The 16,433-nt window shown below is 32.9% G+C and overlaps 2 protein-coding genes across 2 annotated transcripts; both read left to right on the top strand.

The window, feature by feature from the left end:
• The first annotated feature begins 967 nt into the window (after positions 1-967).
• LOC136067851 (acyl-CoA--sterol O-acyltransferase 1-like) lies at positions 968-2,347 on the top strand. Its single transcript, XM_065774199.1, has one exon. It carries the CDS (start codon positions 1,136-1,138, stop codon positions 2,288-2,290), a length of 1,155 nt encoding a protein of 384 aa, XP_065630271.1. The 5' UTR covers positions 968-1,135; the 3' UTR covers positions 2,291-2,347.
• A 4,465-nt stretch (positions 2,348-6,812) lies between these two features.
• Positions 6,813-8,193, top strand: LOC112007489 (acyl-CoA--sterol O-acyltransferase 1). The gene has a single exon (XM_024039843.2). It carries the CDS (start codon positions 6,982-6,984, stop codon positions 8,134-8,136), a length of 1,155 nt encoding a protein of 384 aa, XP_023895611.1. The 5' UTR covers positions 6,813-6,981; the 3' UTR covers positions 8,137-8,193.
• The last annotated feature ends 8,240 nt before the right edge of the window (positions 8,194-16,433 follow it).

Genomic DNA, 16,433 nt, shown 5'->3' with positions numbered 1-16,433 from the left:
TACAAACTTAGTTGTAGCCTAAGACTACAACTCTCACTTAAAAAATTAACGTAACTATATATTTTGAAAATTTAACCATTGAATTGTATGTTCTTTATGTTCTTAAAACACATGTCAAGTTTTATGTCAATTAGATGTTATTTATTATTTGATCTATAAACTTAAACTTTTATGTAATTTTAGAATATAAAAATTCAAAATTTAAAGATTTGATTGATGACATAACTATTGATTTTTAATCTTCTTGAAATTTTGTAAGTATGAAGGATATAAGAAGAAAATATAATTTAATGGTGAATTTTTCACAATTTACATCCAATAAAAATATAATGTGTAGTAGTCTACAATCAAGTTTGTTGCCAAAATTTGTCTAAAAATTAATTATGTTAGGCCTAAAAAATTTTAGGGTGGTTACAAATATTTTATAAGAATAATAAAATTATAAATATTTTTTTTTGAACCAATAAAATTATAAATATTTAAAATTTATATATAATTATTAATCATAAGGTGGTCCCTAACTACATACATCTGGAGCCGCCAATGCCGTCAATTGTTTCTTGCCAACTTTTTTTTTTTAACACAGCACCGTTAATGTTATAAAATTAAAAATAAACTATTCACTTTTTTTTAGGGATGTAAAAAAAAATTAAATATGCATTAAATGTGTGTCAGTTTAGATAGAAAAAGTCAAATTATTTTGTGATAAATTACAGTTAAAAAGTAAAATTTTGTCAATTTTTAATATAGTAAGATTTGTGATAGGTAATAAATGATCCATAGTTAGTTCATTAATAGTAGCTGGGCGGCACCTGCTAACAAAGTCCTTTTTTTTAATGAATTCTCACCAACCCGTGGACATTTCTACTTCTGTCGGTCAAATTAATTTGGTAGTCAACTCCCGTAGTGCCCATGGTAGTTCAAATCAGCACATAAAATATGGATATACTCTGTCAGTCAAAGTGGGATCTATATATACAACAAGATTGGTGGTAGTCATAGCAGGCTGAAGGCAATTCAAAATTAGCACACAGAATATAGAATTGGAGATCTATCTCGTCAAAGGGGGGTCTTTACAACACGAAGTGGTATAGCCCATAGCATCCAAAGTTACACTTCCAACAATCCTAAAACAATGATCATGGAAGGTGAAATCAACAACTTCATTATGGTATGGGTCTCAGCTCTGGTATCACTATGCTATTGCCACACCATAGGTAAAGCTATCCCCAAAGGTATAAATAGACTCCTTTCAATCCTACCAGTCATATGTCTCTTTCTTATTCTCCCTCTAAATCTCACCACCATCCATCTTGGAGGCCCCTCATCTTTCTTCCTTGCTTGGCTTGCCACCTTCAAACTCCTCCTCTTTGCCTATGGTGAAGGCCCTTTATCATCATCCTCTACACCCATCTCCTTTCCACGTTTCATCTCAATTGCTTGCCTCCCTATCAAGATTCAAAACCACCCATCACCCAAAAATCCTCAAAAGCCTTTATCTACTACTAAAAATAATGAACACCCATCTCTCCAAAGACCCCAAAATTTCCATAAATCACCTCTAAATTATGGTACAAAGGTTCTATTATTGGCCACATATGGACCTGTCCATGACAACAAAGATCATCTTCACCCAAAAATACTATTGTTACTATATAGCATCCACTTGTATATTGCCTTAGAAATCCTCCTAGGAATTTTTGCAGCCCTGACTCGAGCCTTGCTTGGTGTTGAGCTCGAGCCACAATTTGATGAGCCTTACCTCGCTACCTCATTACAAGACTTCTGGGGAAGGAGGTGGAACCTCATGGTTAGTCGTATCCTTCACCCTACTGTATACAATCCTGTCAGGTCCATTTCCAGCCGTTGGATCGGGAGGAAGTGGGCTCCACTTCCAGCAGTCATTGCTGTGTTTTTTGTGTCTGGATTGATGCATGAGATAATATTCTATTACATTGGACGACTCAAGCCAACGTGGGAACTCACGTGCTTCTTTCTCATTCATGGGTTTTGTCTGGCCATTGAAATTTCCATTAAAAAAGCTCTAAATGGTTCGTGGTGCTTGCCTAAGGTAGTGTCGGGGCCGCTGACATTGACTTTTGTGGCAATCACGGGTTTGTGGCTGTTCATGCCATCGCTCATTCGGTGTGAAGTTGATGTCAAAATCTATAGAGAGTCTGCAACCTCGTATATGCGGTTTTTCATGGATGTTGTTAGTGTTCTAAGATCTCGATTTTTTGATGTTGTACCTGAAGAATTTAAAATTAAAATTTTGGGATCTAAAGAATAAATTGTTGGAGAGAAAAGAAAATGTTTAGACAAGTCAACTATATATGTGATTTATACCTTTATATGTTTGATTAATTTTGATTTTAAGCTGCGTCTGCCAAAAAATTATTTTGCATTTTTAGTTGGATCTCATGGCATTATTCACTACCCAATCAAGTTTGTGAAAAACGCCCATAAGCAGTAAATTTGAGTTTCACAACACTATTTATAGTTTAAAAATTATTTTACTACATTATTTTCAACAATAACTTTTTTAATTTGGAATAATTACACTTTGCCGATTTGCCCACCTGTGGTTTGCCTCTAATTTTATGTGCTCACCTGTAGTTTAAATTTTGACATTTTGCCCACCTGTGATTCTGACCGTGAGTACTCCGTAACTCACCTCAATGTTTTTCGTTACTCTAACACCAAATAAGTAAAAAACACATCCCAAAATGGATCAAAACTCACTCATTCCCACTCGGCTTGCTCACCAAACTCACTCACTCACTCCCACTCGCTGGAGACAACTGTGGCAGATCTAAGCCGAGGAAGAAAGACAAATATGCTCCTCTATTCAGCTGTGGCAGATCCTACAATGGGCTTCAATTCGTGCATGCTCCTTGGTTTTGATCATGGGTTTTGATCATGCATGCTCCTCTGTTCAACTGTTGCAAGTAGATCAAAACCCTTTTTACTTTTTAATTTTTGAATCTAGGGTTTGAAATTGGGTTTTTAAATTCTTTCTTCCAAATTGGGTTTTTAATTTTTGAAACCATGGAACTGGTAGTGCTGCATCTAACCCATTGTTGAGATGAAGAGTGTTGCATTTGGGTTTTTAATTGTTGAGATGAAGAGTGCACGAGCAAGAGCTTCAAAATGAATTGGCCGTACTTGCTGTTCAGTTGTTTCTCTTCTCTCAATTTCGGCAGTTTGCTTTTTCCCAAAACAATAACTACCCTTCAACTGTCCAAATTTGCTCCACTTCATTCAATTCTACCTCTCTACCCTGTTTAGCTACATCTCTCTCTAACACGCACCCTGTATTCTTAGTAACACAACCTTTTCTCATTTGGGTTTTTGATTACTAGCATTGGGTTGAAAGTTGCAACAGTGAATTGGCCCAGTTTTTGTTGATTTTGGCTTTGTGGGTTTTATGATCTGTTGGTAGAAGAAGGTGTGTTTGAGGTTATGATGTACAGAATTGAATCAAAACAAAGACGTTTGTGAATACTATATCAGCAAAAGAAAGAACAAAAACAAAGGAGGAAGAACTTTGTTGATATTCATAGTAGCTTATTGGCTTTTTTCTTCAATTCGAATGTTACAGAGGAACTGTGGTAATTGACACTAACTGCATTAACACTAATCTTATTTTAGTTAGATGTACTGTGGTAAATTTAACTGTTGTCTTTTGCAATGGTTAGGGTATTGGAACATTAAAGATATCCATCTATATCCTAATTTATGGTAGGTCATACTTGTCCAAAAAAATAATGTTTACCTAATAAAATTTAAAAGTTGTCACTGGAAAATTTTTGTAGCCATTGAAATTACTTTTAAGCTCCAAATATTTCAAAGTATTCATTTGCAAGTTAAATTTCATTTTTCATATCAATATATGATCCTTCCATTCCCTTCTTTGATTTTGCTTTCTCCTAGGATCAATACCTAATGGTGCTGATGTAGTTGTTCAAGTTGAGGACACTGAGCAAATTGAAAATGCTTCGATTGAATCAAAAAGAGTAAAAATATTGGTACAAACTAATGAAGGTGTTGATATACGTCCAGTGGTATGATTCATTATTTCTTTAGAACAATGCTAGTGCTTTTATTGAAATAATTATTCAGTCAATTATTTTTTGATAAATAAAATAGTAGAGATAAAAAGCATTCAGACAATTATGAATATATTTGCATTTTCTTATTACTTTAAAATAAAGGTCTATGGCCCATCAACTTTTTTAACAATGTGGTTGTAGCATGAGTAGTTGTTACTAAATTTAGATGAGTTGATTCTTATCACTTGTAACAGATTTGTTGGTCTATAAGCTTGTAACAAAGTTTTGCTATGTCTTCATCAACTGGCAATAGCTCTCCAACTAGTGGTTTCTACCGTACCGAGATGGTTATTTATGTACCCTTGAGAATTGTGCCCTACGAACAAGTCGAAAAACTGGTAACTATGAAAGAAGATTCCTTGGTTGTAGTCAATTTAATGTAAGTAACAATTACATTGTTATATTTGAATTGAATTGAATTATTAGTTGTGATTAATTGTGAACTGTGAAATTAATTGTTATAATTGTAATGATCAGGTTGGTCCCAAATGTGGCTTCTTTCAGTGGGTGGATAACGAAACTTGTAAGAGTGACTGTGAAAGGATAAGTATGCTTGAGAATGATTTGCAGCTTGCAAATCAGAGAGAAATGACTACTAGAGAAATGGAAGAAAGATCTAACCGGAGGGAAAGAGAAACTCATGAGCTTTATGTAGAAACTAAGGAGAAACTTAAGAGGGTTAGAGAGAGTAAGAGATTATACAAGGTGGCACTAGTTTTGTCATAGTAATTTTTCATTTTTGTAATGTTGTTGTTGTGTTTTGCCTCAATGAACAATAATGTAAGGGTGAGAAACTTTAATCTGCCATGATGCTTGGGGGGGATGTTGAAATGTAATTGGATAATTGAAATACAAAGTCCCTAATTATTGTATCTATCTCCTGAAATGGAAAGTATTGTTTTTGTGCAAATATTCTTTAGTATAATTTTTTTTTTTTTTTACTTCATTCTGTGATTTTTATATATCGGCATAAAATGTTATGTGGAAATGTTAATAACATAATAACATGAATGGAACATGTTAGTTCAATACATACACCTATGTCAATGCACACTTGCCCATAAATGGAACATGTTTTACACATACACATGATTTATTGTGTGAATATTTACACCTGTGTAAATCCACCAAAAACACAAGACAAGCAAAACACATAATCCAGTGTAAATCCACTAAAAGCAAAGACAAGAACAACACAACAAAATATTTTATCCTGTGTCAATGCACATTAATATTAATAAAAGTGAGCCACAGTCATTGTAACTTTATGTCAAATGCATACAAAATTGCCAACATTGTTTTTGGCACATCCTATGACTTTACACATCTTCCAACTAAAACCCAATTACTAGTCCACCACACATCAGACATACACATCTTCCAACCAAAATTGCCAATATTGTTTTTGACACTTGACATACATTAAGCGTGTCAACTATAACAAAAAAAGTGGTTGAAACTTTAATATCTTCAGTTCCAAATATTTGGTTTTACAAATGGAAGACTTCACATTGCTGTTACCATTGAACATTCACAAAGGGATGATCAGCACTTGCAAGTTATTGATGCACATTTGAAGCCCAAGTGCCACTCAGCAAATTCTAATGCTGTGCATAGGTAAAAACATCAATTCTATTGTTTGTTGGGACTAATGCTTGTTGCTGTATATGTGAGAGTGTTGAGATATGTAATATGTTTGGACCTTTTTTTCCCCCTTTTCGTTCTTTGTGTAACTTATAGATGATTTGTTATACACCATCTTTCATTTCTTTCTTCTGATCCAGTCATGTCTTAAACTCTAACGAACTCAACCAGTCAACCCCCTGCCCAAATCCAAAAGTTGAACAAAAGCTGTAAGGTTGTGGCTTTTGATCATTTTACAAATATGGGATTGCAACATGTATTTATATGAAAGGATCAATTAGGTAAAATTCTTTAAAAGAGCCCAGTCTTTTTGATTCCATTAAAGTATTGGAAATAATGATAAGTACAACCAGCCAAACCACTGGAACCAGACACTAATTCTATCATGCTGTCCAAAACAGACTCAACTAGTAACATTCTAATTAATCTGAAAATCAGAACCAATGACCAATTTGGTGACAGAAGCAGTAAATCAAACTCATTCCAACTCTTCTAATTCTACATAAATATATACAAATAACATTCCACAAAAACAATTAAACATTCAAAGTAGCCATATTATCTAAAATCCTTCAAAACACATACCAAAATCAAAAAACCATGCACACACACACATTTTAGAATCTTCAACTCAAAGTTGATAAAATTAAAAATAAACTATTCACTTTTTTTTAGGGATGTAAAAAAATTGAATATATATTAAATGTGTATCAGTTTAGATAGAAAAAGTAAAATTATTTTGTGATAAATTACAGTTAAAAAGTAAAATTTTGTTAATTTTTAATGCAGTGAGATTTATGATAGGTAATAAATGATCCATAGTTAATTCATTAACAGTAGCTGAGATTTGTGATAGGTAATAAATGATCCATAGTTAGTTCATTAACAGTAGTTGGGCGGCACCTGTTAACAAACTCCTTTTTTTAATGAATTCTCACCAACACGTGGACATTTCTACTTCCGTCGGTCAAATTAATTTGGTAGTCAACTCCCGTAGTGCCCATGGTAGTTCAAATCAGCACATAAAATATGGATATACTCTGTCAGTCAAAGTGGGATCTATATATACAACAAGATTGGTGGTAGTCATAGCAGGCTGAAGGCAATTCAAAATTAGCACACAGAATATAGAATTGGAGATCTATCTCGTCAAAGGGGGGTCTTTACAACACGAAGTGGTATAGCCCATAGCATCCAAAGTTACACTTCCAACAATCCTAAAACAATGATCATGGAAGGTGAAATCAACAACTTCATTATGGTATGGGTCTCAGCTCTGGTATCACTATGCTATTGCCACACCATAGGTAAAGCTATCCCCAAAGGTATAAATAGACTCCTTTCAATCCTACCAGTCATATGTCTCTTTCTTATTCTCCCTCTAAATCTCACCACCATCCATCTTGGAGGCCCCTCATCTTTCTTCCTTGCTTGGCTTGCCACCTTCAAACTCCTCCTCTTTGCCTATGGTGAAGGCCCTTTATCATCATCCTCTACACCCATCTCCTTTCCACGTTTCATCTCAATTGCTTGCCTCCCTATCAAGATTCAAAACCACCCATCACCCAAAAATCCTCAAAAGCCTTTATCTACTACTAAAAATAATGAACACCCATCTCTCCAAAGACCCCAAAATTTCCATAAATCACCTCTAAATTATGGTACAAAGGTTCTATTATTGGCCACATATGGACCTGTCCATGACAACAAAGATCATCTTCACCCAAAAATACTATTGTTACTATATAGCATCCACTTGTATATTGCCTTAGAAATCCTCCTAGGAATTTTTGCAGCCCTGACTCGAGCCTTGCTTGGTGTTGAGCTCGAGCCACAATTTGATGAGCCTTACCTCGCTACCTCATTACAAGACTTCTGGGGAAGGAGGTGGAACCTCATGGTTAGTCGTATCCTTCACCCTACTGTATACAATCCTGTCAGGTCCATTTCCAGCCGTTGGATCGGGAGGAAGTGGGCTCCACTTCCAGCAGTCATTGCTGTGTTTTTTGTGTCTGGATTGATGCATGAGATAATATTCTATTACATTGGACGACTCAAGCCAACGTGGGAACTCACGTGCTTCTTTCTCATTCATGGGTTTTGTCTGGCCATTGAAATTTCCATTAAAAAAGCTCTAAATGGTTCGTGGTGCTTGCCTAAGGTAGTGTCGGGGCCGCTGACATTGACTTTTGTGGCAATCACGGGTTTGTGGCTGTTCATGCCATCGCTCATTCGGTGTGAAGTTGATGTCAAAATCTATAGAGAGTCTGCAACCTCGTATATGCGGTTTTTCATGGATGTTGTTAGTGTTCTAAGATCTCGATTTTTTGATGTTGTACCTGAAGAATTTAAAATTAAAATTTTGGGATCTAAAGAATAAATTGTTGGAGAGAAAAGAAAATGTTTAGACAAGTCAACTATATATGTGATTTATACCTTTATATGTTTGATTAATTTTGATTTTAAGCTGCGTCTGCCAAAAAATTATTTTGCATTTTTAGTTGGATCTCATGGCATTATTCACTACCCAATCAAGTTTGTGAAAAACGCCCATAAGCAGTAAATTTGAGTTTCACAACACTATTTATAGTTTAAAAATTATTTTACTACATTATTTTCAACAATAACTTTTTTAATTTGGAATAATTACACTTTGCCGATTTGCCCACCTGTGGTTTGCCTCTAATTTTATGTGCTCACCTGTAGTTTAAATTTTGACATTTTGCCCACCTGTGATTCTGACCGTGAGTACTCCGTAACTCACCTCAATGTTTTTCGTTACTCTAACACCAAATAAGTAAAAAACACATCCCAAAATGGATCAAAACTCACTCATTCCCACTCGGCTTGCTCACCAAACTCACTCACTCACTCCCACTCGCTGGAGACAACTGTGGCAGATCTAAGCCGAGGAAGAAAGACAAATATGCTCCTCTATTCAGCTGTGGCAGATCCTACAATGGGCTTCAATTCGTGCATGCTCCTTGGTTTTGATCATGGGTTTTGATCATGCATGCTCCTCTGTTCAACTGTTGCAAGTAGATCAAAACCCTTTTTACTTTTTAATTTTTGAATCTAGGGTTTGAAATTGGGTTTTTAAATTCTTTCTTCCAAATTGGGTTTTTAATTTTTGAAACCATGGAACTGGTAGTGCTGCATCTAACCCATTGTTGAGATGAAGAGTGTTGCATTTGGGTTTTTAATTGTTGAGATGAAGAGTGCACGAGCAAGAGCTTCAAAATGAATTGGCCGTACTTGCTGTTCAGTTATTTCTCTTCTCTCAATTTCGGCAGTTTGCTTTTTCCCAAAACAATAACTACCCTTCAACTGTCCAAATTTGCTCCACTTCATTCAATTCTACCTCTCTACCCTGTTTAGCTACATCTCTCTCTAACACGCACCCTGTATTCTTAGTAACACAACCTTTTCTCATTTGGGTTTTTGATTACTAGCATTGGGTTGAAAGTTGCAACAGTGAATTGGCCCAGTTTTTGTTGATTTTGGCTTTGTGGGTTTTATGATCTGTTGGTAGAAGAAGGTGTGTTTGAGGTTATGATGTACAGAATTGAATCAAAACAAAGACGTTTGTGAATACTATATCAGCAAAAGAAAGAACAAAAACAAAGGAGGAAGAACTTTGTTGATATTCATAGTAGCTTATTGGCTTTTTTCTTCAATTCGAATGTTACAGAGGAACTGTGGTAATTGACACTAACTGCATTAACACTAATCTTATTTTAGTTAGATGTACTGTGGTAAATTTAACTGTTGTCTTTTGCAATGGTTAGGGTATTGGAACATTAAAGATATCCATCTATATCCTAATTTATGGTAGGTCATACTTGTCCAAAAAAATAATGTTTACCTAATAAAATTTAAAAGTTGTCACTGGAAAATTTTTGTAGCCATTGAAATTACTTTTAAGCTCCAAATATTTCAAAGTATTCATTTGCAAGTTAAATTTCATTTTTCATATCAATATATGATCCCTCCATTCCCTTCTTTGATTTTGCTTTCTCCTAGGATCAATACCTAATGGTGCTGATGTAGTTGTTCAAGTTGAGGACACTGAGCAAATTGAAAATGCTTCGATTGAATCAAAAAGAGTAAAAATATTGGTACAAACTAATGAAGGTGTTGATATACGTCCAGTGGTATGATTCATTATTTCTTTAGAACAATGCTAGTGCTTTTATTGAAATAATTATTCAGTCAATTATTTTTTGATAAATAAAATAGTAGAGATAAAAAGCATTCAGACAATTATGAATATATTTGCATTTTCTTATTACTTTAAAATAAAGGTCTATGGCCCATCAACTTTTTTAACAATGTGGTTGTAGCATGAGTAGTTGTTACTAAATTTAGATGAGTTGATTCTTATCACTTGTAACAGATTTGTTGGTCTATAAGCTTGTAACAAAGTTTTGCTATGTCTTCATCAACTGGCAATAGCTCTCCAACTAGTGGTTTCTACCGTACCGAGATGGTTATTTATGTACCCTTGAGAATTGTGCCCTACGAACAAGTCGAAAAACTGGTAACTATGAAAGAAGATTCCTTGGTTGTAGTCAATTTAATGTAAGTAACAATTACATTGTTATATTTGAATTGAATTGAATTATTAGTTGTGATTAATTGTGAACTGTGAAATTAATTGTTATAATTGTAATGATCAGGTTGGTCCCAAATGTGGCTTCTTTCAGTGGGTGGATAACGAAACTTGTAAGAGTGACTGTGAAAGGATAAGTATGCTTGAGAATGATTTGCAGCTTGCAAATCAGAGAGAAATGACTACTAGAGAAATGGAAGAAAGATCTAACCGGAGGGAAAGAGAAACTCATGAGCTTTATGTAGAAACTAAGGAGAAACTTAAGAGGGTTAGAGAGAGTAAGAGATTATACAAGGTGGCACTAGTTTTGTCATAGTAATTTTTCATTTTTGTAATGTTGTTGTTGTGTTTTGCCTCAATGAACAATAATGTAAGGGTGAGGAACTTTAATCTGCCATGATGCTTGGGGGGGATGTTGAAATGTAATTGGATAATTGAAATACAAAGTCCCTAATTATTGTATCTATCTCCTGAAATGGAAAGTATTGTTTTTGTGCAAATATTCTTTAGTATAATTTTTTTTTTTTTTTTACTTCATTCTGTGATTTTTATATATCGGCATAAAATGTTATGTGGAAATGTTAATAACATAATAACATGAATGGAACATGTTAGTTCAATACATACACCTATGTCAATGCACACTTGCCCATAAATGGAACATGTTTTACACATACACATGATTTATTGTGTGAATATTTACACCTGTGTAAATCCACCAAAAACACAAGACAAGCAAAACACATAATCCAGTGTAAATCCACTAAAAGCAAAGACAAGAACAACACAACAAAATATTTTATCCTGTGTCAATGCACATTAATATTAATAAAAGTGAGCCACAGTCATTGTAACTTTATGTCAAATGCATACAAAATTGCCAACATTGTTTTTGGCACATCCTATGACTTTACACATCTTCCAACTAAAACCCAATTACTAGTCCACCACACATCAGACATACACATCTTCCAACCAAAATTGCCAATATTGTTTTTGACACTTGACATACATTAAGCGTGTCAACTATAACAAAAAAAGTGGTTGAAACTTTAATATCTTCAGTTCCAAATATTTGGTTTTACAAATGGAAGACTTCACATTGCTGTTACCATTGAACATTCACAAAGGGATGATCAGCACTTGCAAGTTATTGATGCACATTTGAAGCCCAAGTGCCACTCAGCAAATTCTAATGCTGTGCATAGGTAAAAACATCAATTCTATTGTTTGTTGGGACTAATGCTTGTTGCTGTATATGTGAGAGTGTTGAGATATGTAATATGTTTGGACCTTTTTTTCCCCCTTTTCGTTCTTTGTGTAACTTATAGATGATTTGTTATACACCATCTTTCATTTCTTTCTTCTGATCCAGTCATGTCTTAAACTCTAACGAACTCAACCAGTCAACCCCCTGCCCAAATCCAAAAGTTGAACAAAAGCTGTAAGGTTGTGGCTTTTGATCATTTTACAAATATGGGATTGCAACATGTATTTATATGAAAGGATCAATTAGGTAAAATTCTTTAAAAGAGCCCAGTCTTTTTGATTCCATTAAAGTATTGGAAATAATGATAAGTACAACCAGCCAAACCACTGGAACCAGACACTAATTCTATCATGCTGTCCAAAACAGACTCAACTAGTAACATTCTAATTAATCTGAAAATCAGAACCAATGACCAATTTGGTGACAGAAGCAGTAAATCAAACTCATTCCAACTCTTCTAATTCTACATAAATATATACAAATAACATTCCACAAAAACAATTAAACATTCAAAGTAGCCATATTATCTAAAATCCTTCAAAACACATACCAAAATCAAAAAACCATGCACACACACACATTTTAGAATCTTCAACTCAAAGTCTACAAAGCATACATATAAAAATGAGGAACAACTGTAAAAAAAAAAAAAAAAAAAAAAAAAAAAAAAAAAAAAAAAAAGGGTTTTTGCTTGAAAATTTCTTCAACTCGGAAATTTCTCCGACTCTGTAAAAAAAAAAAAAAATTGGGTTTTTGCTTAACCAGTTCCATGGTTAAGCAAGAACCGAATTTGGAAGAAAGAATTTTAAAACCCACTTTGGAAGAAGGAATTTTAAAACCCAATTTAGAATCCTAGATTTCAAAGATTAAAAAGCAAAATCCTGATCTACCTGTACAACGGCTGAACAGAGGAGCAATAATCCTGATCTTCCTCGGCTCAGTTTGCATGCAGGATCAAATCCTAGTTACCTCAAGTGAAGTGAAGCGCATTGCATGACGAGAGTGAGTGAGTGAGTGATTTTTGGGAGTGAAAGTGCGTGATTTTTGGTGAGCAAGCCGGGTGGGGAGTGAGTGACTTTTGGGAGTGAGAGTATTTTGATCTGGATGGGAGTGAGTTTTTACATATTTCTGTGTTAGAGTAACGGTGAGGGAGAGGTGGGTACACAGCACATAAACGGGGAAAATCACGGGTGGACAAAGTGTCAAAATTTGAACCACGGGTGGACACATAGAATTAAAAGAAAACCACAGGTGGGTAAAGTGTAATTATCCATTTTAATTTTTAGTAAAATAAATAGTATCCAAATAGACCCTAATTTTTTAATAACGATTAATTTTCAGTTTTAGTCTTTCAATATTTGATATTGTTTTTTATTTGAAATCAAAAAAAAAAAAAAGATATTGTTTTTAATAATCACCGTCTGTTAGTTTTCACTATTGATGTGACTAGTTGATGCCACTCTTGTGATGCGCAAAACTATAATAATATTTGAGAAATAAGTTCCAATTATTACCATTCCTTAAAAAAGGGAAAATATAAAATTTTAAGATTAATATAATCTATATAATAATTAAAGTTAAAATTAAAAAGAAAATTCAATTAAATTTTAATTTGGATTCTAATTGTTGTCTAATGTTATGCCATTTGTCTTCTCTAAGTTTTGTTTTGTTTTGTTTTTGTTTTTTTTTGTTTTTGTTTTTTTTTTTTTTTTTTTTTTTTTTTTTTTTTTTTTTTTGTTTTAGGTGAATTATTGTTGTACAAAAAAAGAAAAGTCAAATATAAATAAACCATCAAAACTCAATATATATCTATCTATCTATATATATATATATATAGAAGTAAACTCATGTGTAAATACAAAATAATAATAATAATAATAATAATAAAAAAGAGTAAAACTCATGTATATATCTATGACTAAAAAATTGGGCAACTTTTACACTCGATATAATTTGAACTCATATATGTATGTAATTGTAATACTGGTTTAAAATAAGAACTTATTGTAATATTGTTTGCATAAATTGGAATATGTTTAATTACTATTCCAGTTTAAGAATATAATTACTCTTTTTATATTCTTGATTATGTATTAAATTGTTTTTGTTGGAATTTGCTATAAAAAATAAAATAAAAAAAATCTAAGAATGTCCCACATGGTATAACTTTAGGCTACTAAAGTGTGAAACAAAATAAAATGACAAACTTTAAGCTCAGTGGACTAAAATGACAATTCACTAAACTTATAGGGTGTATATATATATATATATATATTTGGCATATGTGTGAGGGAGGGAGAGAGAGAGAGAGATCAATGAAATCTAAATCCTTTGCATGTATTCAAAAAAGAAAAAAAAAAATCTTTGTATAAGGATTTTAAAAGCTTATATGAACAATAACTTATCTTTCATATATTGTTAAAAGCTTATATGAACATTGCAAATTTTACTGTATAATTTTTTAAATTGATATTACAATGAAATGATTGGTGGATTTCTAAATTTTTTTTTTTTTTTAATGATTGGTAACATATCAATTTATAAAAGTTATAGAGTAAAATTTATAGTATCCTTGATATCACTTTATTATTAGATAGTTTTTCGGATAAGTCAACCTCTTTTGTTTTTTACTCATTATTGTTTACTAGCTTGTAACCTCATGCATATGCATGAATAGACTTAAAAGATATACATTAAGATACATAGTATAATTCTTACCTATATAATTTAAATATTATTGATAGTAATTCTTATATATTTTTGTTAACTCTTTAAAAAGTCTTGTAAGAATATTATTATTAGGTAGAAAATGTCAATTGTCTCCTTTTTTTTTTTTTTTAATGTTTATTAGTTCTAAACTCTTTGGTTTTTATATGTAATAACTTACTTGGATTGATATTTATGATGCGGTCCCACATTTGACTCCAAAATTAAGAAATAAAACTCTCTCTAAAAATAAATCATTTATGACATATAGCACAAAATTAGACTTCAATTATAGAATTTAGTTGGATTATCTCTAAATTTTGCCTATTAATATATATATATATATATATATTGAAAGTAAAATAAGCAAAGTAGAACCAACTAAGAAGGCAGTATTGCAAATATAATCACAGTGATTTAAAACAATAGTAAGGCGGTAAAACCAGTCAAGTAGTATACATATCAAAATAATTCTAAGTAAATGAAAACAATTTAGAATCATCCAATATGGCGGTAGCAATAAGTAGTATATTAAACTGAAAGCTGAAAATTCTTGTTATTGAAAGTAGAATAAAACACTTACAACTGATAGTAGTAGTTACAAGATCTCAACATGTTAACAGTTACAAAACTTGAACTAGTTCTAGTTACAAGGATTGTAGGGAAATAGTGGTAGTAGGGAACTCTCTCAATCAAAGGACGGCTTCTAAAAGAAAGAAGGTTTTTTCTCAAGAGAATTCTGTCTTTAACTTAAGGGACAACCCCTCTTAAATAGGCAAAAATTTGGAGTGAACAGTATCATGAACAGTAAAAAGTGAACAGTGTCATGAACAGTTTAAAAAAAAGGTGAACAGTGTCATAAATAGTAATTTGTGAACAGTAAAAGTGAACAGGATTTTTACACTTTTTGACTCCAAAAATCAGCAGCAAATTCTTGTTATTTTCTTCAATCTAAAGTGTCAAGTCTTTGCCGAAAGAGAGTTTGAGAAGGCCGAAGGTCTGAGAGTAAACTCTTTTTTTCTTTTTTTGAAGAACATAATTATAAGCTTAAGGAATCTCTATATTCCAAAGAACTTGTCAGAAGAGCATAGGACTTCACAGTAAAGTATGGGTAATCATCGTAGCATTTTTTGAATATATATATATATATATATAGATAGATTCCTAGCTACTGCAGCTGCAATTGTAGTAGTAGTTATCATTAGCATGTAACATAGATAAGTAATTTGTAACTATGTAAACTTCAACCAATTTCACCTGATCTCCTATTGAGTTTATCTCACCTAGAATTGTTGTACATGTTTGGAGGTCGTGTGACTTGGGAACCTATAGAAGACCACAAAGAGGGAGCAAACTCAAGCCTTGCCGAACTAATGTCTTTCTCCCACCATTTGATGGCTTTAAAAATTAAGATACCAAATATTGAGATATTGCCAAAAGGGCTCGCTCTTTAGAAGTAAAATGATAAAATTTCAGATATTTGCAAGTAACACAGGTGATATTGTGGACTCGGAGAGTCGAATACTTCTTTAATTGTTAGAGAAATTTGAACTTTTAGATTTGAAATGAATAAAAGATTTAAATTACATTTTGTATGAGTTGGACAAAGAGAGTTTTCAATACTTAGAGGTTGTGAGAGTTTTCGATGCTACATTGCACCAGACTCCTTGTGTTGCCTTCCCTATCCTCAAGTCATTGAAATTGTCAGAGATTTGTGTAATTTAAAAGGGATATATTCTCATAAAGATCCTTTAGCAATACAAAGCATCAGCTTGCTTGTTTTGTGATTGGTTGTTTTATTAAAGTTTTATGCTTGCACATCTTTGTCAGACTCTAAGAATTGTGCCAATTGCTCTATAGGTTTGTTCAATTGACGAAGTTATTGCTATTTGAAATGGTATCATTGACATCCATTGAAATTTCCATAGCCTCTACTGCTCTTGCACAATTATGTTGAGGAGCTTATGCTTACCAACAACGCAAGGCAGCTCTTCTACCCCCAAAAATCTTCCGTTGTTGGGCTTACGAGTTACGAAGTTCCCTTTGAAATGTTAAAAAGTGTATTTTTCTTTTGCTGAGAATGTTAAAG

Source organism: Quercus suber, unplaced genomic scaffold (genome assembly GCF_002906115.3).
Source record: "Quercus suber isolate HL8 unplaced genomic scaffold, Cork oak 2.0 scaffold_88, whole genome shotgun sequence".
Classification (NCBI taxonomy): domain Eukaryota; kingdom Viridiplantae; phylum Streptophyta; class Magnoliopsida; order Fagales; family Fagaceae; genus Quercus; species Quercus suber.
The sequence above is the reverse complement of the archived record's forward strand: the minus strand, read 5'-3'. Positions and strand labels throughout refer to the sequence as shown.